The sequence below is a fragment of the Procambarus clarkii genome, chromosome 91 (assembly GCF_040958095.1).
Source record: "Procambarus clarkii isolate CNS0578487 chromosome 91, FALCON_Pclarkii_2.0, whole genome shotgun sequence".
In the NCBI taxonomy this organism is placed as follows: domain Eukaryota; kingdom Metazoa; phylum Arthropoda; class Malacostraca; order Decapoda; family Cambaridae; genus Procambarus; species Procambarus clarkii.
In genome coordinates, this window is record NC_091240.1 from 11,898,550 (window position 1) to 11,925,692 (window position 27,143).

Below are 27,143 nucleotides of genomic sequence, written 5' to 3' on the forward strand. Positions count from 1 at the left end.
TAAAAAGACATGTACAGCTGTATTGCAAAGAATTATGTACAAAAAATTATTTAAATATTAATCCTAATCACTTTTCAACTATAATACAGTAGACCAATGTACATCACTTCAGTCTGGAGGTGCTCAACCATGACCAAGTCAACATGGTATGGAAGGTCAAACCCTGAACGTGTCACAAGGCTAAAGGATAATTGCAACAAACCCAACCGTCAGTACAGATGTTATTAGCTTATCTTGGTTTGTTTATGAAACTGCTGCGATGATGGCAGGTCTTGTTTTTCCTTGGTCAAAGGGTCTGTGCTGGTTGCCTTGTTGCTTGGGACAAGTTATGTACAGTATTGGCATGAAAACACTGTAAATATATGCCGTTTCTTTTAAAATTTTACTGCGGCTGCAGTTATGGCATCTAATCATAAAAATTGTCATTCCTATTCTGGTTACAGCAGTGAAAACTACAACAAAATATACAGTACAGTATATTAAACATTTTACATAAAACCCTGAATTAAATGATGGACTATGACATATTTACATAATGACTTGCAATATGAGAATAGCGAGACTGCTGAATAGGATGAACTTTGTAGGGGGAGGACAGGTGTGGGTATTGTTCCCAACGCTGTGGAACCTGTAAGGTTGGATGTGGACCAGAGAAGGGTTGAAGGGCACAAGAACCTCCTGGGTGAGGATGAGGGAGGGCAAAGACCATGCAGGGGAAGGTGTGGGCCAGAGGAAGGTTCCAGGACATGGTGGAGGAAGCTGCCCAACACATACCGGGAAAAAAAGTTATTCTCACGTTATATTTCATAAAGTAAATAATCTATAATTGATAATTTATCACGCTAATGAACAAATAATTGACTTATGGCACAAGAATAAATTCCGTATTATTATTATTATTATTGAAGATCGTCACGGGGTTGAGTTATGATCGTTATTTCTAGGGACGAATCACAAACACTTGAAAACGTAAGGTTTGAGAGCCAAGGCCATCGCAAATCGATAGACTAAATAATATGAACTTTAAATATGCTTGAAGTTTCCCACCAAAACCTCTATCCATGATGCTTACTTACAAGACTCGAGAAACTATAGGAACTGATGAGTGTATTGGAGGGAGCTCACGCGTCACTAGTAGATTTTGTGACATTTAATGCAGTATGGGACGGGGTCGCCTCCTCAAACACATCCTCCTCATCCACACTTGGCAGCGACACTACTCCAAAAGTAGCTAGCGATGACTTTCGTCTTCCCCCAGCACTGATTTCAGCATCCAATTCGAATCCCTCAAAGTCTGATGACATTGAAGTCGTGGAGCTGCGCCGTGTGTCCACTTGGCTGATAGAGTGTGCCACGCGAGGGTGTACTGTTGTTCGACCGCTTGCGGTATCTGCTCGAGAATCGTGAGAATGTGAGCTGCTTATAGAGGAGAACTGTGTTATAGTGGTGGCAATTGACATATTGCGACGTCCAGGGCCCCGTACCTCAGATCTGCTTTCACCGCCAACAGACGACCGGTGATTACCAATGGAGCTGTTTCTGTTGCCCGGGCGTAAGCTTCGAGCTAGGGAGCCAGTCACTGCAAGCGACCCACCAAAGTTGCCGATGGCACGCACGAGCTTCACGCGGTTCTCGGGTGTCAACACCAGGATGTAGAAGATGCCCACTCCTCGTAGGGCATTGACACTGGACGGTACATACCACAAGTAGTCGTACCATGACTCTGACGGCTTGACCATGTATTCTGCCACAACAAAGGCTATCACCTCCAGGAGCCAAGTAGCCCCTGACCACACAACCAGCTTCACCGACTCTGTCCAACTGCAGGAAAGTAAGTTGTCAGTTCAAATGGGAATTCATTGTTATAGATACTCTTCGTAGCTGCACTTTATTATAACTAATGGTCTGTGACACTAAATCAAGATCATTTCATATTTTCTCAAACTGTTAGAAAAAAGGTTATATATTCAAATGGGATTAATGATTTTATATATTTTATGTCTAGTCATCGTCTATATATATATGTCGTACCTAGTAGCCAGAACGCACTTCTCAGCCTACTATGCAAGGCCCGATTTGTCTAATAAGCCAAGTTTTCATGAATTATTTATTTTTCGACTACCTAACCTACCTAACCTAACCTAACCTAACTTTTTCGGCTACCTAACCTAACCTAACCTATAAAGATAGGTTAGGTTAGGTTAGGTAGGGTTGGTTAGGTTCGGTCACATATCTACGTTAATTTTATCTCCAATTAAAATTTTGTTACCTCATATATAATGAAATGGGTAGCTTTATCATTTCATAAGAAAAAAATTAGAGAAAATATATTAATTCAGGAAAACTTGGCTTATTAGGCAAATCGGGCCTTTCATAGTAGGCCGAGAAGTGTGTTCTGGCTACTAGGTACGACATATATATATATATAAGTCATCGTCTAAGGGTTAAAACAATTAGACACGCCCTAAAACAGTGTACAGAGAAACCCCATCAACAGGAACTCACAGATTACGTGTTTGGTGGGTGCGTAGGCCCGAGTGTTGAGGATTGACTGCGTGGTGAGAGGCGGTGGTGCCTGGACCACTCTCCTTGGCCGAGCTGTTCTGAGACTCCTCGGGTGCTTCTGTACCTGAAAGACCAATGCACATTTTACTGAAAACCTTTCCTGACAGCACCGGTCAACTGACTGATTTAATTTTTCGCCTTGTTAGTTACAAATACTTTTCAGTAGCAGGGAAAAGTACAACAAATAAAAATATTTAATCTTTTAAATATTAACTGTTTAAAAATGTAAAATGTATTACAAAACTTGTGTATGGAACCTGACTCTCCTATAATTTTTATTTTATTTTATTGTACAGTATTTACCCTTAGTAAGTGGAGGAGTATGTTGGTAAGTAGGTTATGATCTGGGTGTGGGTGGTGTGGAGGCATCCTGCAAGTTGATCTGAGAGTGGAGGATCACACTTAATCTTGAGTGTGAGTGGTGTGGAAGCGTCGTACCCTTTGGTTAGTGTGTACTTAACTAGTTGTGCTTGCAACTTAACTAGTTGAGCTTCGGCTCTTTGGTCCCGCTTCTCAACTGTCAGTCAACCGGAGTACATATTCCTGAGCCTTTTGGGCTCTACCATACATACATTTAAAACTGTGTATGGAGTCTGCCTCCACCACATCACTTCCTAATGGATTCCATTTATTAACTTCTGGCACTATAAAAAGTTCTTTCTAATGTCTCCATGGCTCATTTGGGTACTTAGTTTCCACCTGTGTGCCCCCAGTGTTAAATGAACTCTTTATCTACCCCTATCCTCCTACCTTTATCTACCATTATCTACCCCTACCCCTTTATCTACCTCTCTCCCTCTGAGAAGGACTTGATAGTGTGGGTTGTTGTTGTTATTATAGATTCAGCTACTCGGAACAAGTTCCAAGTAGCACGGGCTATAGTGAGCCCGTAACTTACCTGGCACAGGAGCGGTGCTGTGTGTGTGTAGTGTGGGTGGCGTGGAGGTATTTTACCTGTTGGTGTGAGTGTAGTGGAGGTACAGTACCTGCAGATTTAGACTTGGGGTTGCCATGCTCGAGTCGTCGCAGCTTGGCGGAGCGGACATAGCGAGCAGCAGCCAGGAGAAGGACGTTAGCACACAGACTCATCAACATGGGCACGTACAGGTACACCAACTTGGCGTTCTGGTCTGTGGACACACACCGCCAAGTTCTCTCATAAAACTTATAATTAGTTATAATTATTATATCACTTATAATAATTTTGTCGGGGACAGGCAGCCTGCATATGTGTGTATATATATATAATATATAATGTATATATACTTTAGGCTTGTATCGAGGTTCCTCAAGGTCGAACTACTGACCTTTTCCAGGATGCAATAGTTGCTTAACTTCCGGGTACCTATTTACAGCTAGGTGAACAAAGGCATTAGGTGAAAAGGAAATGTGGCCAACCATTTGTCCCCCGGGATTCGAACCCGGGATACCCGAATATTGAGTCGAGAACAAAGCATAACACCAATTCAATTATCACACCTTAAAAGATGTATCGTCCTAGAGTCAATGAATTAGCATCGACAGATCCAAATGTTAAAATCTATAATTCTGGCATAGAGGTGCTTGCAAAGGTGGCGGAGACTGACCTGAGAAAAAGCACCTGTAGAGGCCGACCCTGGGGGTGATGACCCCGCAGGGGAGGGAGTGCCTGTAGTGGTCTAGGGTGAGGGCCAGGCAGGTGACCACCCCTGGCACACCCCACGCCCACACAGAGTGCAACACATACCTCCATCGCTCCGAGGTACTCACCCGCCTGTATAAACAAACTTATCAAACGCCAAATATTTACTCACACGCCGCACTGCGATTCATTCAAATATAAATAATAATCACAAAACTTTAAACTGAAATATATATATACAAAATATACGTGATTGTTTTATAAACGCGATAAATTAATATTTAGAAACTAATAATCAAATGCTTGTCAACAATAAACATTTAACATTTTAATATTGGCATTAACAAAAGTGGAGGAAACGAAATTCCAGAGGTTAAACATGTTGGCAATATACTGTATGCAGATATTACATGAACAAACCCACAAGGGCCGTGGTGAGGGTTCGAATCTACGGCCGGGATGATCCCAGACGCACCTTAGTCAACTGTGCCGCGACAAGGTTAAAATCCTTGTGGATTTGTTCATTTGATATATCACGCTATTGTAATTTCTGTGTGTACAGATAATACGTATATGTGAGCTATATCTGCATAGATTATACATATGTGAAACATCTCTACAAAGACTGTGTGGGTACTAGGCTCGTAAACCCATGTACCAACATACATAGCATGAGCTCTGCTATGTGAACTGTGCACATGCACACAAATACACACTCAGGTGAAAACTATCACCCGAGGACCAGAAAACTGTCACCTGAGGACCAGAAAACTATCACCCGAGGACCAGAAAACTATCACCCGAGGACCAAAAAACTATCACCCGAGGACCAGAAAACTATCACCCGAGGACCAGAAAACTGTCACCTGAGGACCAGAAAACTATCACCCGAGGACCAGAAAACTATCACCCGAGGACCAAAAAACTATCACCCGAGGACCAGAAAACTATCACCCGAGGACCAAAAAACTGTCACCTGAGGACCAGAAAACTATCACCTGAGGACCACATTAAGAACATTGTGCGAGGAGCCTATGCTACACTTTCTAACTTCAGAATTGCTTTTAAATACATGGATGGAGAAATACTAAAGAAATTGTTCACGACTTTTGCTAGGCCAAAGCTAGAATATGCAGCGGTTGTGTGGTGCCCATATCTTAAGAAGCACATCAACAAACTGGAAAAGGTGCAACGACATGCCATTAAGTGGCTCCCAGAACTGAAAGACAAGAGCTATGAGGAGAGGTTAGAGGCATTAAATTTGCCAAAACTAGAAGATAGAAGAAAAAGAGGTGATATGATCACTACGTACAAAATAGTAACAGGAATCGATAAAATTAATAGGGAAAAATTCCTGAGACCCGGAACTTCAAGAACAAGAGGTCATAGATTTAAACTAACGAAACAAAGCCGCCGGATTAATATAAGACAATTCACTTTTGTAAACAGAGTGGTAGACGGTTGGAACAAGTTAGGTAAGAAGGTGGTGGAGGTCAAAACCGTCAGTATTTTCAATGCGTTATATGACAAAGAGTACTGGGAAGATGGGACACCACGAGCGTAACTACACTTAGGTAATTACATAGACACACACACACACACACACACACACACACACACACACACACACACACACACACACACACACACACACACACACACACACACACACACACACACACACACACACACACACACACACGCACGTGCTTAACAAAGATGTACTCGCATGTATAGGTACTTGTATAAGAAAGTACACACCTGAAGGCACCTAAACCATGAGGTACACACCTGAAGGCACTTAAACCAGGAAGTACACACCAGAAGGCACTTAAACCAGGAAGTACACACCTGAAGGCACCTAAACCAGAAAGTACACACCTGAAGGGGCCCCTAAACCAGAAAGTACACACCTGAAGGCACTTAAACCAGGAAGTACACACCAGAAGACACTTAAACCAGGAGGTACACACCTGAAGGCACCTAAACCAGAAAGTACAGACCTGAAGGCACTTAAACCAGGAAGTACACACCTAAAGGCACCTAAACCAGAAAGTACACACCTGAAGGCACCTAAACCAGGAAGTACACACCTGAAGGCACTTAACCAAGCATGTACACACCTGAAGACACTAATACAAAGAAGCAGCACGTGAATAAGCACAGATTTGAGATTTATTTATTTATTTATTTATATACAAGAAGGTACATTGGGTTTATGAGAGTACATAACACTGGTGTTTCTACATCCTTGTAAAGCCACTAAGACGCACAGCGTGTCGGGCAGGACCGTACCTGTACACACTTACAAGAGACGAGACACACTTACAGGGTAAGGAGGAGGGACTCGAGACATATGGAGGTGTTCCACTGGAAGGCTGCCAACAGGAAGAATGTGAGGAGGCCGGCTGTCAGACAAACATAGATGATGTGAGCATTTTTTCGCATCGCATACATGCATCATCACCATTTCTCTATAGCATCTTTTGGTATATTTTGTCTAATCATCTTTTTGTTTTCTTGGTATTTAACAAACAAGGATGGAGCAGATGTGATTGTCAAACCACACATTTGAAAATGGAGAAACGATTACGTTTCGGTCCGTTAGTTTCCTGCAGGAAACTAACGGACGAAACGTCGTCGCTTCTCCATTTTCTGATATGTTATTTGGTCTGTTTCCATCCACGCTATTGTAACTCGTCGTCTATATAAGGACGAAGCAATTTACCATTGAATATGAATATTATTAATTTTAGTGTTCCCCTTATGTCCAATACCAACCCCAAGTTAACATACAAAGTCGTGTGTATACACATATACCCTGGTGGACATACACGTACACCCTGGTGGACATACACGTTCACCCAGGTACAAGGAGAGCGAGGGGACTCACCCATGGCCTGGCACTCTGTGTTATCCTGGGCGACCTCCACCTTCATGTTGACCGCCAGCAGCAGGAACCCCACCAGGTAGGAGAGCACGTAACTCAGCAAGATCTTCCCTGCCAGAGTGTTCACCTGGGAGGGGGAGAGGGCTAGTCAAAGGGGCTACACACGATATTATATACGATAAATGTAATCAAATACACTCGCTGGTTGGCCACTAAGCTATTGTGGTGGCTTTAGTAACGTCATAGGCTCTCAACCCAACAAACCAAGGGCTTCACGGGACGGATTTTATGAGGATTTTGTCTAACGTGTGAAGGTGCTGACTTCCGGCTGTTCAGTCGAAACTGACTAGCTTCTCTATGCCAATGTTGCTCTCCCTGACTGTTACTAGCACCATCATTAGCGCCTCTTATGTTACTGACACCTTTTTATTTCTACTGCTAAGTCATATCTACCCGCGTATGGATGGGAATAACATTGTTATGATTCTTACCCCCTCAAAAAATTAAGGTAGAGATAATGCTATATTTCTCAGAAGAAAGTCCTGAAACCCTTTTCAAGCGAACTTCAGACCAATGCAGGACAGGTTGTATAAACCCCTATATCACTCCTACCGCCCTCAAGTCCCCCCTCCAAACATTATAAAGTAATATATATATTACTAGGAGGGTTACAATGCCGAGTAACCCTCCTAGTAAATATATAAAATATAGCGATTCATAATCCTACCAGTTTATATGATTTGAGAGAGAATGCTCTGTGGACAGAGCATCAATATGGCTTAAGGCGTTGAGCTTTGCCTCAAGACGAAGCTTGGGCTGATCTCTAATTTGCTTCTTGGGTGGAAAGGGAGAACTTCAACAAAATCTTGTAGATCTGAAGCAAAGTGAAATCGACACCAGTAATTTCATCTATCATCGTACTATCATGCAAGAGGAGCCACACATCTATGGTTCATCCAATAAAATCATCAGACTTCTAGATGTTACTACTGCTCGGCTTAGACTCGGTTACAAGTATATTTGGGAATTCTCATTATCTGCCGATATAGACCTGACCAAATGTAAAATGTGTCAACAAAATTATTCGCACACCCTCCGTCACTATGTGATGGAGTGCGAAAAGATACGTGAATTCAGAGAGAATTCTATAACAAATGTTTTAAAGATGTGTAAATATTTAATTCAAAATGATCTGCTACCAGAAATTTTAGCCAAATATCCCCAGTTTGCTAACTGTAGGTAGTAACTAAGTGACTGTAATCTATCCACCGCTGCCCACTGGATGGGGGGCGGTGTGCAGGACAAACATATCAATTGTGACACTAGCTCTCCATATATTATTATTATTATTATTATTATTATTATTATTATTATATGTCAGTTGCTTAAATTAGAAACTGTATTTGTGGTCTATCTCGAACCCATTGTTGATGTGACGACTTATATTGAATTTTGTAACTAGCTCATCAAGATTGTAACTTGCTTAGCTAAATGAATTGTGGGGTTCAGTCCCTGAGCCCATTATGTGCCTCTGTAACCCTTTCTACTACCGCCCACAAGATGGGTATGGGGTGCATAATAAATGAACTAAACTATCTCATAATCCTACGTTATATACAACAGGAGACCATGGCCAATAGGATCCACACGCCTGTGTTGATGCAGTTCTCTTACACTGCACCTGATACACCCTACTGTATGCAACTGAGGGAACTGTTTGAAATAAATCTATTCCGTAGTTCCTGCTGAGAACGTTCCCTTAAAAGACGACATTTCCTCCCACAACATATATTAGTTGGCTTTTGAAGTGGCTAAAGAGGTTTATTCTCCAGCTTCAGCAGAATGTTTTCTTGTATTATCCATCAGTCGGAAACTGATGTAAATTGAAACTGAACGCTATGAAACTATCTGGTCTCCCACTTTTGAGAATATCTAATTATATGTACCGGACACAGCATGCCATAAAAATACCTCAGTAGGGTTATGACATTAGCAACTACTGATATGTAATGACAGTATTATTGGTACTGTACCTTTTTGACCGTGACTAGGCCTCTCCGAACGCGGGTCGAGATGAGGGAGAAGGCCGTGGCGAAGAGAGCAGTGCAGGACAAGCCCAACAACACCGCCGTCAACCCGAACTTCTCTCTGTGTACGTTCATGCCATTCCACTCCTCAGGACACACCAAGACCACCGGGTTGATGTTTGAGCCGACGACGCCGTACTCGAGGCAGTAGTTCTCCCGGGTGATGGCTTGCCTGCTGAGGACGCACCTGCCCTCTAGGCTCACCACCTCCAGCACCTGGCTCTCCACCAGCTCCCCGTGATCGTCAAAAGACCCCGGGTCGATGTAGTAGAAATGGTATTCCTCTCCGTTTTCACAAGTAGGGAAAGACGTGTAGGTTAACTTGGTTATGTTGGCAGCATGCACGAGCGGGTCTTGCAGTAGTGAGAGGCCCATGGAGTCAGTGATGCAAGTGTAACTATCCATGTCCATGTACTGGTCGTGCGGACAACACTTGCCCACGCTCCCCGCCTCGCTAGGCTGGGCTGACAGGTGTACAGGAACGATGTCGTCTAGCTCAGTAATACACATGAGAGCCACCGTCTGCGTCTCGTTGACTGGGTCGAGGTAGTCGTCTACGCAGTACCGCATGGTAGAATGACTTTCTGTTTTTACATCTATTTTAAGGTATCCAGACTTACTGATCCACCAACGAATCTCTGAATCATTGGGTGTAATCCACTCCTGGACACACTGCCCACCATCAATTTCAGTAGGAAATCCGAATTGAGGTTCCATTACTTCCAACAACTGCAACATTCGTGCTGAGACATAACCCCCAGAGGCCTCCACGCACCCAGACTCTGTGAGAATATGGTCCCTAGGGCAGCACTTGTGGAAGGAGTCAAGGGGACACACGAAGGCCACAGGCGTCATGGTTGTGTAGCCTTCTGCCCACAAGTACTCAATACAGTAGAGGGAGCTTGGATAACAGTCCCCAGTATCGCGTTCACAGAGTTGGTTTGCATGGTCGAGAAAGGCCTGATCGGCGATGACTATCCTGGGCTCACCGTGACTACAATTGAGCCTCCCGGTGCTTACTTGGATGGTCGGAGCCCTGGGGTTATTCTTGGAGAATTCGCGCACTAAATTTTCATGGTCACTCATGTTGGTAGACCTCATACAATAGCCTTTATTTGCATGGTTGTAGTATTCGTTAAGGTTACAGCACTTCCTGGTGTGGATCTCAGTTGGCCACGGATAGCAGAAAGCTGCCACTAATATGCCTGTGGCCAGCTGGTCAGGGCCCGGAGCTGCTACCTCCAGACAGTAATGATCATGATCATAGGTAATTCCTGATGTATGGTCCTTCAAGTGACCGAGAGATAAGATGGAGTGTGTATGGAAGCTTGCCTCGCTAATAGTAGGGACGTTACTGGTCCCGGGGCACGCTTGCAGGCGGCCAGGGATGAATGTCAGGTCACTCTCCTCCTCCAGCAGATCCCGCACCGCCTCCGGGAACCCGGTCATGCTCTTCGCTGCCTCACACTGCTGAGTTGCCAAGCTGAAGAACTCATCGAGACCGCAACACTTTCTTGCTGCCGTCCCGTCTGAATGTTGAATGTTTTTGACGATGGTTGAATTTTCTTCTTTGAGTGATTTCGATGCGAAGTCTGTGTTTATATAGCTATCAGACTCTATGACAGAGCTTTCCTCCTGCCGTAGTGTATCATCATGTATTCTGCGTCCATCTCTGTCTCTTGCTGCTTCATCATAGATGTTGAAAGATGAAGATGATGTTGAGTTTTGATAGCCAACCTGCTCACCGTTTTCACTTATAATGTTGTAGACGATGTTCTCAACCTCCTTATTGCTGTTGACAACCTCTGTGTCATTTAGTGCATGAAGCGCCAGCGTTACATTCTGCGACGGATCTGAGTTTTCCAGAGTTGTGTTGCTGAAGTTAGTCTCTTCTTGTTGCTGACCTGAGGTTTTAGTCGGTAAACTTACGCCTTTTAATTCCATATCCAGTCGCGTGCTGTTGGATGCTTCTTCGCCATCGTTGAGAACATCGCTGCCTTGTTCCTCTGGCGTGACTGGTGTCGTCATCTCTGTTGCTTCCCCAGTCACAATTGTATTGTTTTCATTGGCATCAGTTTTGTTACCCACAACAAGCTGGATGGATTCCCCACGAGCATCTACTTCCTGTCCCTGCAAGTGAGGGCCCTGAGTGAAGTGTTGTGACAAGGGCGGTGCGTGGAGGTGGTGGGTGATAGTGCCTGTGTGCTGGCAGGGGACCGAAGTGCTGCCATTACAGAGGCGTGCAGGGTGGTCATTAATGGGGCTGCCCAAACATCCCGTCAGTAGCCCAGTAAGACTTATTACGAGGCGAGGGAAATGGAACATAGTGAAGAGTTCCTCTAGAGTTGGTACTCATCTGTCTCACACGCGCCTCCTGCAGGGAAAGATAACACTTTTATTAGTTGAGCTGTGATGAATCGGTGGTAATTTGCTAAAACACAGCAAAGTTGCTAAGTATTCTGAGCAGCAGCAGCAGCAGCAGCAGCAGCAGGCGGGTGGACGCCGCTGGCTGGTGAGCACGAGAGGTGTTGACACCAGCCACCACGACAACCAGGCGTATTTGTGGGGATGAGCCACGGCTCTTGGGTCCCACCTCAACTTAATCGACTGCTATAGGTTCCAGAGCCTATTGTGCTTTGTCATGTCTACAGTATATTTAATGCTGTGTATGGAGTTTACCTCCACCACTTTACAGCTTAGCGGAATTCATTAGTTCACTATGAATAAATTCTTCCAAATTTCTCTGAACCAGTTGAGTACTTTTCATGTGTCCCTGTTCGTGTACTTTCCTTGTTAAATAGTGTGTGTGTTTGTCTGCCCTGTCTATTCCTCCGCGTATTTTGTGTATGGTAATCATGTTTCTTTACTCCAGGGACGTGAGGTTTAATTCCTTTAGTGAATCCTTGTAACTCATACCTCTCAGCTCTAGGACTAATCTGCTGGCATTTCTCTGAACTGTGTGTGTGTGTGTGTGTGTGTGTGTGTGTGTGTGTGTGTGTGTGTGTGTGTGTGTGTATAGAGGTGTACGTGTGTGCATGCGTGCAAGTTGGTAAGTGCGTATAGTAGAGCGGGTTTACCGAGGTAAACAAACTGTGCCACAGCTGGCCGGTCAGCTGGGCTTCCCCCGACCTAACACAATCTCCTGCACACACACTGTTGCCACATTGCTGGGTTTTCTCAGTTAAGGCAGATGTGAACATTAAGTGGAAACAAAAGGAAATTTGTTTCCTAAAGGCTGTAAATTTCTTCGGACTTCTCCGATGCAAAGCAGGAACCAAGGATGCAGTGGGCATTTCCTTTCTGGATCGACATATATACATATTTCTGTCATTTCTGTGTCTTGCACAGGATTCATGTCGCCCACATGCATACAAGCCCAGGGAAAGATGGCCAAGAATGAAGCACATATTCAGCAGATCCACTGCAGTGGGCTGCTAGCCGGGCGTACTTTGAGGGTGATCCAGTGTGGACATAGTTCCTGCAGTGTGACGAGTCATGGTGGATTGGGAAAGTACTCAGTCCGGGTCAGAAACACTCTCTCTTTCTCCCATTCCCCCCTCACACACACACACACACACACACACACACACACACACACACACACACACACACACACACACACACACACACACACACACACACACACACACACACACACAGATCCGTTCTGGAATCCGCACTTCGTGTAGCCCAAAAAAAATGAAATTGAACAAGTTACGAAGTTAAGAGAACTACCATTAATCTCACGACCCTAAAGTAGAGAAGGAACAGAGGGAATAACATCACAACATGATGACACTCAAAAATAAATTAACAAGATGGATAAGGACAACCTCATTAAATAGAGAGAAAATAGGACAAAATGTAGAAGCACGAGACGTAAATGAGTCGATGGAATGTAAGGAAAGCCTTATGTTGTGTTCGGGTAGTCAACAAGTGAAATGCATTGAAAGAAGTCGTGCAAGCAACTACACATACAAGAACGAGGACAAATACCAAATGATAACTTGAACTTCAAGAGATTTAATATGAATGAGATACAGCTTGGCATGGCGGGGGGGGGGGGGCTATATGGGGTTACCCTCACCCCTGTACACACTGAGAGGGCTGAGGGGGGTAGAAATAGCCTAAGCTACTCTATCCCTTTGAGATGTATTTTTTTCTTGTCTCAATAAACATACTTGAACTTGAGGGAAGAACACACACTATGCCACATCGTCCACGTCTTCAGTGTATAGAGATAAACATGTATTTACCTGGGAATATCGCCAGGAGTGTCTAAACACCTGTCTTACTGATTATTGTGTTACCTCTCTCCCGCAAGCTTCACCTCTCCATTTAACACTTAGTATCAAGTTCTTTTGAATACCTTTTTTTATATATATATATAAATCGGGGAAAAGTGAAGGTCAGTGTTAAAAACAATTGTGGAGGATCACAATGTATTAACGGCGGGTTAATTGACACCCCACACGAACATTTATGGAAACTTCTACATTATCAGTAGGATGTTTCACACAACATCGTCCTGAGGAGACTAAATTCCTCTATTTGCATAATAGAATATTTAAAATTCCAAAATTTTATTGATAATTTTACACAATCAAATATTAAAGCAACAGTTTAAGATATTTAATTTAAATGTAAAGATTTTTCGTAGTGGTTTGCATGTAAAATTGTAGCTTGCGCTCAGCAATGGAGGCTGAAAAAGTTGACGATGCAAGAACGTCACTGGATGGAGTGCAAGTCATGGGGGACGGTGGTCGAAGCTCACCTCAGATTTTATTATAAGTGCTCGACTTTTGTGCCCACGTTGGAAGTACGCGTGTCATGGTTGTGTGTGGGTTTAAGTGGTCAACTTTCGTGTCAGTGTCTTTATTTTTAAAGTGGTTGACTTCCCTGTCAAGGCAGTGTCCTAAGAGTGGTCGACTCTGACAATTGTGTGGACGGGGCCAGTGGGCAAGCCTGTCACCTCCTCTGCCAGGGCTCTAATTTGTGTTTCTCCTGAAGCCTCATCACACATCCTGGTGGCGTCACAGTTGCACCCCGCACCTCATCATTCCAGCTGTGTCAACACATGTCACTTGAGCAGCAACGAAGCTGGAAATGAATCTGGTGTTGAGACACTTAACAGCTCTATTGTTATAACTGACTTTACTACACTTAAAATTATAATTAAGTGTCATTTTGATATAAAACAAGTAATTTTGAAACGTCAAAAAATGTACATGATAGTTTTGTATTAACATATACATTTTTCAGTCTCGTTCAACTCTCTATGGGTCATAGCCAAAATGTTGGAGAAACAAAAAATAATAGATAAAATTTTTAATTACATTTAATTTACTCAAAATTAACTGACCAGAAATTTTTCTTATAGCTTTCAAATGCTAAACATGATTTGGGAAGATTGATTAAATTTGCATTGCTAGAAGCTTAGATAATAAAGAAAATATGTAAAAACAACGTAACTAGGCAACAACCTCCCGCGGAGTTACCAACTAGTGAAAGATAACTAAAACTTGAAAAAAATGAAGAGGCTGCAACAAAAATGCCTGAACTTAAGGACTATGCTGGGAGGACAAGTTAAAGAAACGTGTAATTAACTTAAGGATTCTCATAACCCTGCAGAGAAGAAGCAGAGGGGATATGATCACAATATACAACATTCTCACTTCCTGAGTTTAGATAATTTATATTGTCGTTTGGAGTAAAATTGGAAAGCGACACATTAGCGCCTTCTTTATTTTTCGCGATACAATACAATATAGTCATTCCGGCTTCGCGTCTTCCTTTGATAATTACTGTACTTAACATACCGGGGTTATTCTGTGACTACCTGTATGAGAGCATTCAAGACCGTACATAGTTGTGGGAGGGAGTTGACCGATACTGATGCTGGTGTTGGCGTGCAACTGCAACACTGTACTGTACCAGGATTTGAGGTCCCACGCTTCACTGTCTGGGTGCTCTCGTCCCTCATCTGCGCACGCCTGGCGGTCTTGATGCTGCCAGGACTCATTTTCCCATGCTCGTGCTGCCAGAACTCATCTTCCCACGCCCGGCACTGTTCCAGGGTTCCGAGAGACAGTCCCGGCAGCAGAGTTAGCCAAGAGTCCTCGCTCACTGGTGACTCGCTGCACGAAGTTGGAGCAAAAAATGATATGGGTATCTTGATCCTTGAATACTTCCTGGTGTTGCGTTCCAGGATGTTGATCAGTCGTGGAGGTAACCTCTCACTGTGGCGTATTCTAGAAGAATGCCTAGGGCGACCCTAACCCGATTTGACCTGCCACGAACCCTGGGACCAAGCAGGAATGTCGTCTACAAGCGCCTCCAGCTCTGACGATCAAACTGATGTTTGGTTTTTAATTCTCTCCTTGGCGATCGAAGACAACACGGCCAATAAAATTATCGGACTAATTGGGGATTTAAAATATAGACTTAGGACATTTCAAATTATTTTGAGGTTATCGCAAATTATCTTTGATGATTGCAAGAAAATAAACGTTTTCTGCCACAAAGTATGCCAGAGAGCTGAAGACGTTCGCAGCAGTCATTAACATCAGGGAAGGTGGATGTTACTGTTTTCATCATGGAACGAAAACTACCAGGGAGCATCCTAACAAACAAATTCTGGCCAATATGGGAAGAGTTCATGATGGAAAAATGTACCCAAACATTCTGAACATGAAATTAGAAAAAAATTAATATGTGGTCTATCTGGGTGAGTAGTATGGTGGCAAGAATGCCAGCTGGCTGCGTTTTTCACAATAACATAATTATCCAGGAAGGGAAAAGCGCCCACCACACGCGTTCCCACCACCCCTGACCCCGACCATCTTCCCCCGGGAGACACGCACTATCTGGCCTTGACCCATCCCCCACACGACATATCCGGCCACGTATCTCCTCTCATTATAAGGAAAGTACCTGGAAAACCTGATCGGTGTACCCAGCAAGTGGCGGTCCCAGTAGCAGCCTTCCTCGACCCTGGAGGCCACACAGGTACCACGGTCTTCAACATTGCACTCTGGCCTCCATCATGAAGACTAAAACTACGCATTTAACAAAATATTACCCAATTCTCTTGCGTGGATACAAAATACTGTAGTATATATTACAGAAAACAAAATAAAGTATGCAGGTATCTTTGGTGGTGTACTTCAACCTGCGAGCAATATCAAGGTGATAAACCCAAGGGTTTTGTAATGTTTACATTAGACCCGCCACTTGGTCTAGTATTACCATCCGCTAGCGTTTTATCAGCACGCTGACACGTTTTATATTTTTGGCGTATCTGGCTACCACACATGTCCCTTCTGGTCCCACCCGTTGGCTGACAGTCGAGTAACTTATATGTTGTGATCATGTCTTCTCTAATAATTTATCACTTTTCCTATTATCACTAGTGCCGTCTTAACGTACTGGTACACTGGGCAGTTCCTCAGGGCCCCCCAGGATACCAGGGGACCCATGCTGCCACACTTTTCACGAGAGACCTCTTGGTAGAGTGGATAATTACTGAGTGGACAAGTAGAAAGGCATAGGTTTCATTTCCATTTTCAATTTATATTTATAATATAAATAATTTGTGCGTAACTGTCTGAGGGTAATCCTGTACTTAGCCGACGGGCGGGGCCCATCATCTGTGTAGGGGACCAAAGTGCCCATCATCTGGGAAATTGTCCCCAAATCATTGTTTTGCCCAGGGCCTTCAATGCTGTTAAGATGGCCCTGGTTATCACAACTCAAGTTCCTTTGTTTCTCGTACCAGCCTAGTGGTAAACCTCCGTATCTTCTCAAGCTCTTAATTATCTGATGAAGGTTCCATGCCGGTATTGCATACTCTAAAACTGATTTTATAAAGGCTCTTTACAGTATCCTCAATTATTCATTGTTCAGATCTCTGAAGTCTGTTCCCACATTTGTTGGCCTTGCGCATGCCCTTGGCGTCACCTCGTGTGTGCTCCCCGGCCGTAACTTCGGTGTCATATCCACCCACAGGTCCTCTTTTTTTCTTTACCACTCTAGAAGCTGCTTGCCCTTTAGCTCAATGAACTTTGGGAATTAATTCCTGACACCATTATGTGCTTCTATAACCTTTTAGAAAATCAATCCCCTGTAGTTGGTCAGCCCATTCTGCCGACGGTTCCCAACGTCACTAAACTGTTGAACTAAACTGCCTGAATCAAACCTACCAGAGGACCCACGAACAGAAAACGGGACATCACGCCAATTTTGCGAGCAGCTACCATTTTTAGTACATCAGTTATTGACCTTAGGGAAGTTATACGTTAAAATGCGATGTACGGGTTGAATAACGTAAGAAAGGATGTGGAGGATGAACCTGTCATCCTTTTTCTATAGAAAAAGCATGTTTATTGCTAATAATGTTAGATATAAAAGTTAGGCTTTCTATAGGCTTTGCGTATAAAACACTGTTGTCTTTATGGTATATCTGACTCATTACTAATCATTACTTCATGATCCCTCTCACAATGGGGTTTATCAACATTCAGATCACTGAGCTGGCACCTACAAGAGCTTTCTTTGCCTAGCCTTGGAAACATGCATTTGTCTATATTCTATAATGAACTGAAATTACAATTTATCCGTACATATGTGAAACCTAATGAGATCTCGGATTTCCCCCTTGTTCTACAAGGGAGCAAATGTATAATTTGCTGGATTTTTGAATCGACGTCAAAATTAATATTTACTCCTGTATCAATTTGCAACCTATTCTACAAAAAACAATAGAACATCTAGTGAGTACGTATATGTGCAAAATGTGGATTTTTTAACCCCCCAAAATCCTAATATTTGGTCAATCCTCATACACTGGTGTGCTTGTGTATTTGTGGGTGCGTGTATTTGTGGGTGCGTGTATTTGTGGGTGCGTGTATTTGTGGGTGCGTGTATTTGTGGGTGCGTGTATTTGTGGGTGCGTGTATTTGTGGGTGCGTGTATTTGTGGGTGCGTGTATTTGTGGGTGCGTGTATTTGTGGGTGCGTGTATTTGTGGGTGCGTGTATTTGAGAGTGCGTGTATATGTGAGTGCGTGTATTTGTGGGTGCGTGTATTTGAGAGTGCGTGTATATGTGAGTGCGTGTATTTGTGGGTGCGTGTATTTGAGAGTGCGTGTATATGTGAGTGCGTGTATTTGTGGGTGCGTGTATTTGAGAGTGCGTGTATATGTGAGTGCGTGTATTTGTGGGTGCGTGTATTTGAGAGTGCGTGTATTTGAGAGTGCGTGTATTTGTGGGTGCATGTATATGTGGGTGCGTGTATATGTGGGTGGGTGTATTTGAGAGTGTGTATTTGAGAGTGTGTTTATGAGGGTCAACCTGTTTTGTAAGCGGATGTTGCTGTACCTCATCCCCCTCCCATCGCCTTGCTCACACTCAAACACACTTAACTCACACACACTTGCAGTCTCACACATTTAGCACCTCACACTAATTCACGCTCGTGCATATTATTTTATATTTCTTCACACTAATTCACTCCGCGTCGTGTCTTCCGCTCACACTAACTCACACTGTTTCATACCCACTCACACTAGTTCACACTGTTTCATATCCACTGACACTAGTTCCCACAGCTTCATACCAACTCACACTAGTTCACACTCACACAAAGAAGCCCGAGGAAATTTTACAAGTTAAAAAAAAATCGAACTAAAAAAGCATATTCCCGAGTCAAGGTTATAAAAAAAAAGATGGAGAGCCATGGTGTCGAGCACCTCATCTACGGCGTGATGAAGAACTGAATCATTCAGTTCTAGGATTTAAGGAAAACAAAAGACATCGGATTTAGGGAAAAGTTATGGGCATCGGATACCGTATGGATACTCTGAGGCATGCCGTACCTCCCTCCGAGGTGCGGGCGCTCCTGGCACGCTTCCAGGACATGCAGGGCTTGAAACTGAGAGTCACACACGCACACATACACACTTGGAAGGTTTGCGTAAGAGAGTAAAGCTATGTGTGTGCTCCAGTTGTGTAGCCTTCACGATTGATTGTTGCCGCCGAAGGCGGCTAGTTTATTGTGCACCCCATACTCATCCTGTGAGCGGTAGCGCAAAAGCATTACAGAGGGCACAAAAGGTCTTTATCAGACCTCATCTTAGATTATTACATAAACAATTTCTTCAATCCTTCACGCCTTATAGATACAATGTCAGCTAGTTACAGAGAAAGTGCTATTACAAGAGCTACATATTTACAGTAAGTCATCATACATTAATGGTAGGTCTTATCGCTAATACATAATAGTTTGGCCAATGGGGATATTACAGAGTCATAGGGGAGCTTCTGATTATTATTAGTCCTCACAATACACTACTTGTTTCTGAATCTCATATGTAGTTCATCTACTGGAAGCAAAATGTGGGTACAGTGCAAGGATTTCAGGTAATTTATCCATGGTAATAAGATAGGTTGCCATATCATACAGAGTGAGCTTAGATTTATCTCTAAAAGGCTCAATTTTACTACAATCCAAGATATAGTGTTCGAGTGTGTGTCCCTGCCTATGTCCACACACTTTACACTTTACTTCATCTAGATCCCTATACAAGCCGAACTGCCAGAGATACTTGTAGCCAAGTCTTATACGAGCTGTGACAACATCTGTTAGTCTACTGACTTTGTTACTTGCCCCATACACATGTTTTACTTCACACATTTCATTGTAATGAACAATGGACCTGCTAGTTCCAGTTTGCACTGTTCTACTTTCTTCAAATCCATCCAGGAGTTCTCGTCTAATGACACTTTTAAGGGAAGCCTTCACGAGGCTTGCAATCTATCCTCTCATAATGTCGAGCGGTTAATTCGAAGATGGCCGCGGAAGTATAGCACATTTCATACATCTATTTTTTAATGGATAATTTGTATACCCCCTAGGATTGCCATTTAGAATATAGTCACTAGTTGGCGAAATTTAGTATGTTTGTGGGTGGTGTATCATAGTGTATGTTTGTGGGTGGCGTATCTTAGTGTATGTTTGTGGGTGGCGTATCTTAGTGTATGTTTGTGAGTGGCGTATCATAGTGTATGTTTGTGGGTGGCGTATCTTAGTGTATGTTTGTGGGTGGCGTATCATAGTGTATGTTTGTGGGTGGCGTATCTTAGTGTATGTTTGTGGGTGGCGTATCTTAGTGTATGTTTGTGAGTGGCGTATCATAGTGTATGTTTGTGGGTGGCGTATCTTAGTGTATGTTTGTGGGTGGCGTATCATAGTGTATGTTTGTGGGTGGCGTATCTTAGTGTATGTTTGTGGGTGGCGTATCATAGTGTATGTTTGTGGGTGGCGTATCTTAGTGTATGTTTGTGGGTGGCGTATCATAGTGTATGTTTGTGGGTGGCGTATCTTAGTGTATGTTTGTGGGTGGCGTATCTTAGTGTATGTTTGTGGGTGGCGTATCTTAGTGTATGTTTGTGGGTGGCGTATCATAGTGTATGTTTGTGGGTGGCGTATCTTAGTGTATGTTTGTGGGTGGCGTATCTTAGTGTATGTTTGTGGGTGGCGTATCTTGGTGTGTGTGGGTGGCACAAACAAATAAACAGTGCCACGACCAGCACAGGTAAACAGTGCCACGACCAGCACAGGTAAACAGTGCCACGACCAGCACAGATAAACAGTGCCACGACCAGCACTAGTAAACAGTGCCACGACCAGCACTAGTAAACAGTGCCACGACCAGCACAGGTAAACAGTGCCACGACCAGCACTAGTAAACAGTGCCACGACCAGCACTAGTAAACAGTGCCACGACCAGCACAGGTAAACAGTGCCACGACCAGCACTAGTAAACAGTGCCACGACCAGCACAGGTAAACAGTGCCACGATCAGCACTAGTAAACAGTGCCACGACCAGCACAGGTAAACAGTACCACGACCAACACAAGTAAACAGTACCACGACCAGCACAGGTAAACAGTGCCACGACCAGCACAGGTAAACAGTGCCACGACCAGCACTAGTAAACAGTGCCACGACCAGCACAGGTAAACAGTGCCACGACCAGCACTAGTAAACAGTGCCACGACCAGCACAGGTAAACAGTGCCACGACCAGCACTAGTAAACAGTGCCACGACCAGCACAGGTAAACAGTACCACGACCAACACAAGTAAACAGTTCCACGACCAGCACAGGTAAACAGTGCCACGACCAGCACAGGTAAACAGTGCCACGACCAACACAGGTAAACAGTGCCACGACCAACACAAGTCAACAGTGCCACGACCAGCTACCACAGCCGCTGACCAGTTGCATGGTTGGTGTCCAAGAGTCAAAAATGAGGAAGACAGTGTTGACAGTAGCGCCAGACAACATCTTGCCTTCTGTAGACACGACAGACCTTAAAGTTTAAATATAATTAGTCAGAGATTAGTGGTAAACGTACATGACTGATGTCTTGATGCAGTGGTGGTGGTGTGTATAGTATCCAGTGGTGGTGGTGGACTGGGGTTACCCCGGGGAGAAGTGTCTCTGGCGGAGGGTCCACCACAACTGGCTCACCTTGCTCGCCCCTTCACTTTATTGCTCCTTCATTATATCTCTCTCAAGCCTTCGTAAGGTTACGTTTCATTCTAAGGTTTAAGCTATAATGATAACACCACAGTCTAAGTTAGTCACTTATTTTATTGTGCACTTTAATCAAGACGAATGATGAGGATTTAAGTGTTGTTAAGTAGTGCACCTGTGGATACACCCCGTCCATCAGCTACACAGGTAAACACACGTTGTGGAGGGTGTCTCCAGCGCCTCGCCCCCACCAGGTCCACCAGCTGACTGCTGGCCCAAGCTGACATTACCCGCTCAACATGAAGACCAACCCAAGGACCTCTTCCTCTCGCTCCGCCTCGCCACCTCCGGCACCACGCTGCTACGCTCTCGCCCGCCAGATAAGATAGGAAGCATGATGCTCTTCTCTGATATAATATAACGCTCTATAGTCTGCATGATGCAGTGGCGGAAATTTCGGCCGCATGGCGAACCTCGCCGTCTTCACCTGCGGCAGGGTACCGTCTTCACCTGCGGGAGGGTACCGTGGTCTTCACCTGCGGCAGGGTACCGTCTTCACCTGCGGGAGGGTACCGTGGTCTTCACCTGCGGCAGGGTACCGTCTTCACCTGCGGGAGGGTACCGTGGTCTTCACCACCTGCGGGAGGGTACCGTGGTCTTCACCACCTGCGGGAGGGTACCGTGGTCTTCACCACCTGCGGGAGGGTACCGTGGTCTTCACCACCTGCGGGAGGGTACCGTGGTCTTCACCACCTGCGGGAGGGTACCGTGGTCTTCACCACCTGCGGGAGGGTACCGTGGTCTTCACCACCTGCGGGAGGGTACCGTGGTCTTCACCACCTGCGGGAGGGTACCGTGGTCTTCACCACCTGCGGCAGGGTACCGTGGTCTTCACCACCTGCGGCAGGGTACCGTGGTCTTCACCACCTGCGGCAGGGTACCATACCATACACTACCAGCCACCTCAACAGGTCTGTACATATAGAGGCAGTTGGTTGACTCTTCGGGTAATGTGAACGATGCAGTAAATAGTTATCCTCAGTGAACAGCTGCACAAGCATAAGGAGCAGCTGCACAAGCATGAAGAAAGTGTACATAAAGAGGAAGGTACACATACAAGAGGGTACTCATACAAGAAGGTGCACATACAGAAGGTGGTGCCGGGGCACCGTCACACACTGAGGGCCAACTCCCTCCCTCCCTCCTAGAGTGCCATCACTAAATACTGGCACTCCGCCTCTACCCTGGACTGACGCTTATCCACGACCCCCCCCACCCACCCCACCCACTGACTAGGTCAACTACTGACCTTGCCCAGGATGCAACCCACAACAGTTGCCTAACTCCCGGGTACCTATTTATTGCTAGGTGAACAGAGCCATCAGGTTAAATTAAACATGTCCAACAATTTCTGTCTACCCGGGGATCGAACCTGGGATTCCAGATTGTGAGTCTAGGGGTTGTAAACTCATTTGTTGACAGGTTGTTGAACGTTCAAGTTGTTACTTGAATAAGGTCATTCTCGACTTTAATGAATAAATGACCTTTAGTTTTACAAGTCAACCAAAACTTCTCCGCTCGACTACTGTCAGGACACTATGAAGAAATAAGAAAATATCATTAACGATGGTTTCAGCAAACAATTGAGCAGTTTTCAATTCAGAGAGTTGTGTGTACCTCCGAGGATCATTCCTGGCAAGTTGTCCTCGGGCAGCCGGACATTAGATGAGGTCAGTGGGGTGTCAGGCAGTTTACTGTGACGATGTAGTGTCCCAGAAGAGGTCTACAGTACTGCACGCAGCCACAGCCGCTATTATTGAGGTAACGTAAATGTTTTGTCAAGGAGCTGTTATCCAATAACACGTGACTGCATTCATCCGTGTCCATATCAGCGCAACTAGGTGAATACACGTGCCCGTGTCCACACGTGCCCGTGTCCACACGTGCCCGTGTCCACACACGTGCCCGTGTCCACACGTGCCCATGCACACACGTGCCCGTGTCCACACACCTGTCAGTGCCCAGGCCAGCGCTGTCGGGTTTGGTGGGTTGCTGAACACGGAAAAACCAAGTCAACAATGAAGACGTGAGCAGCCTTGCAACACTGGCTTAGTGCTGACTGCTGCCTTCCCACCCCCCACCACACCCCCACCACCACCACACACCCCCACCACACACCCCTCCGTGGCCAGGGAGTAGATACAGTATAACCCACAAATCTGATGTCAAACAACCATTACCAAAATATGTGCGGCAATATATGAGTTATTAATTTGGAGCTGTTGTAAGGTCGGAGAGAAGACGGGATGTGTGAGGGAGTCCACGAGGCTCCGCGCCAGGGAGACACATCCTGGTGCCGCCGCGCTCACTCTGGCACACCAGCAAAGTTTTAGTGTAGTCTTGAATTGAAATATGTTTATTGAGGTATAAATTCCTTTTACCATAAGTAAAAAGAGTGTTTATGACTCACATACATGTAGTGTTGCACGGGTTGACATCTCTTATATATATTATCTCTCTCCCCGCCATTTCTGCCTGAACCTGAAAATTATTATTTTGCTTATTATTTGTTTATGATTAAGACTCACTCAATGTTAACTTGTGGTTGTGATGTGATGAATCTGTACAGGTGTACAGATTCCTGAACCTACTGGGCTCTGTCATATCTACATTTGAAACTGTGTATGGAGTCAGCCTCCACCACATCACTTCCTAGTGCATTCCATTTATTAACTACTCTGACACTGAAAAAATTCTTTCTAACGTCTCTGTGGCTCATCTGGGTACTAAGTTTCCACCTGTGTCCCCTTGTTCGTGTCCCATGATGTGGCGCGTTTGGCCAGGTCTTCCGCCCCCTCCTTGAGCACTATTACATCACGAGATGGAATCCACGTGAATTTCACTTTGTGGCCTTTTAGCTTTATCTCAGTTATCATTTTCTTACAGTCCTCAACTATGGACATGATTGGGTTTCGACTCTTTAATGAATCAAGTGCTCCTCGGCTGTCTACAATACCAGAACATCTTTTTCCTCTTGACGAACTTCCTCCAAACCAGCCAGAATGGATGCTGTTCAGCCTGTGTGGATGAAATGGATGAAATATAATTAGTAAGTGTAGTGTAGGGTGGTGGTGGAGAGGTAGTGTCTGGCGTAGGGTAGTGGTGGAGTAGGTAGTGTGAGAGGTGTGTATATGGCAGCTCATGGTGAGGGTGTGGTTGGCAGGAAGGCCGCGGAGGTCAACAGAAGGGCGTGGTTGGGGGTAGTGTAAGGTAGACACGGGAGAGTGGCGTTGAGGTAGTGGAGGGCAGCAGTAGGTGTGGGAGGGATGTAGCGGAGGGCAGCAACAGGCAGCAACAGCAGGGAAGGTCAGAGAGGGCCTCCGGCACCAATCAACCAATCCACCAGAGGGCTGAAACAGTTGCCACCTTTTGTTTTCACCCCCCCCCCCCCACAACTCCACCAGTAAACAGACAAGAACGTCAACTTTGCGCACTTCCTAATGGGGCGAGGCTAGTCCTCCCTGCCTGGCTGCTTCCTCAACCACTGCCCGGAAATACAACTCCAACACATGTCATAAGACCCCGAGTCATTGTTTGGCTTGTTAACATGTTAAAGCAACAAATATATCAATAATTAATCATAAAGAATTTGTTCTCGAGTTTATAAATGGCTGCATAAAATTAATGTCAATTTTAATTCACAAGTTACGTATAATGTGACTGACTAGACTATCTTCTTGAGGTTATCTTGAGATGATTTCGGGGGCTTTTTAGTGTCCCCGCGGCCCGGTCCTCGACCAGGCCTCCACCCCCAGGAAGCAGCCCGTGACAGCTGACTAACACCCAGGTACCTATTTTACTGCTAGGTAACAGGGGCATAGGGTGAAAGAAACTCTGCCCATTGTTTCTCGCCGGCGCCTGGGATCGAACCCAGGACCACAGGATCACAAGTCCAGCGTGCTGTCCGCTCGGCCGACCGGCTCCCATACTAGTATGCAGAGTTATACTCTAATGCATATCATTTGTACTGTAAATCTACTGGTACTATCAATACAATTATTGAGGGTCTCGTAGCACAGTGGGCTTCATTCTCGACACAATCGGGGATACCAGACGGGACAGAAATGGTTGGGCATAGTTAAATGGTTGGGCATATACACATGTTGCCTGTCCCCCAGACGAAACAAATTATATAACAATTCTGTAGCGAACAATGTCAAACCTTCACTCGGGTCTGATTAAGCAACCCATCCTCCTGTTTAGATAGTAGTTTTTGTAACTATTCGCACCATAGTACAAAGACTGACGTACTAAGCAAATATATATAGTATAATTTTATACTATTCACTTTATAGTCCGAAAAAATGAAGCTAAAAAAGCAAAAAATTATTTAGGCCTAGTATAGCGGACATATGTACTATATTAGGCCTCAGATATCGTGTATTAGGCCTAGGAAGGTTAAGTTAGTTTACTTTGTCTTTGCAACATCAATAGACAATCTTTTACGATTTGTCCAAATTCAATAGTGCCGATTTCTACTTTCTAACTGCGATGTATGTCGGTATATGTACTATGGTGCTCATCGTTACTGTAAGTACTACCACAACAGGAGAATGATCTGGATTACGACACTTTTCTGTCGTTAATTATTTTCCGCTGCCGCTCACAGGATGGGTATGGGGTGCACAATATACCACCGCTCACAGGATGGGTATGGGGTGCACAATATACCACCGCTCACAGGATGGGTATGGGGTGCACAATATACCACCGCTCACAGGATGGGTATGGGGTGCACAATATACCACCGCTCACAGGATGGGTATGGGGTGCACAATATACCACCGCTCACAGGATGGGTATGGGGTGCACAATACACTACCACTCACAGGATGGGTATAGTCTAGTCTAACAGTTGACTGATTTGAATGTTGCCGCCGGAGGCGGCTAGTTTATTGTGCACCCCATACCCATCCTGTGAGCGGTAGCGCAAAAAGCATTACAGAGGGCACAAAAGGTAATCAGACTTCATCTTCGACTATTACATAAACAATTTCATCTATCCTTCACACCTTATAGTTACAATGTCACACCTTACAGTTACAGAGAATGTTCTATTTCAAGAGCTATATATTTACAGTAAGTCATTATACACTGACGGAAGGTCTTAGTCTAACAGTCTTGACTGTCATCCTTAAGTGTCACCTTCTTAGCATTCATTTGTTATTGTCTATGAACGTTTTCTTTTGTTAGTTTTTCTTCTTTGGTATTAAGTGTTTTACCCCTCACAATTTTGTTACATTTTTGGTCTACTTATTTTATGTATTTTTTTTCGAAACGCTTTGCGCAATAGAGTCTTTATAGAGTGTGTAGCTCCTGTCTCCACAAGTTGTACATTACTCCTATGTTCTTTGTGTACACATTCTTTTGAATGAACATT

At 44.5% G+C, this 27,143-nt stretch overlaps 1 protein-coding gene across 1 annotated transcript; it reads right to left on the reverse strand.

Annotated features, from left to right (window-relative positions):
* On the reverse strand, positions 1 to 22,231 carry LOC123774062 (uncharacterized). The gene is made up of 8 exons (XM_045768186.2): positions 21,582 to 22,231; positions 9,110 to 11,537; positions 7,080 to 7,203; positions 6,516 to 6,594; positions 4,152 to 4,318; positions 3,552 to 3,695; positions 2,506 to 2,629; positions 1 to 1,821 (listed from the first exon to the last, which is right to left on the reverse strand). Exons 2-8 carry the CDS (start codon positions 11,486 to 11,488, stop codon positions 1,122 to 1,124), a joined length of 3,717 nt encoding a protein of 1,238 aa, XP_045624142.1. The 5' UTR covers positions 11,489 to 11,537; positions 21,582 to 22,231; the 3' UTR covers positions 1 to 1,121.
* Between the last annotated feature and the right edge of the window lie 4,912 nt (positions 22,232 to 27,143).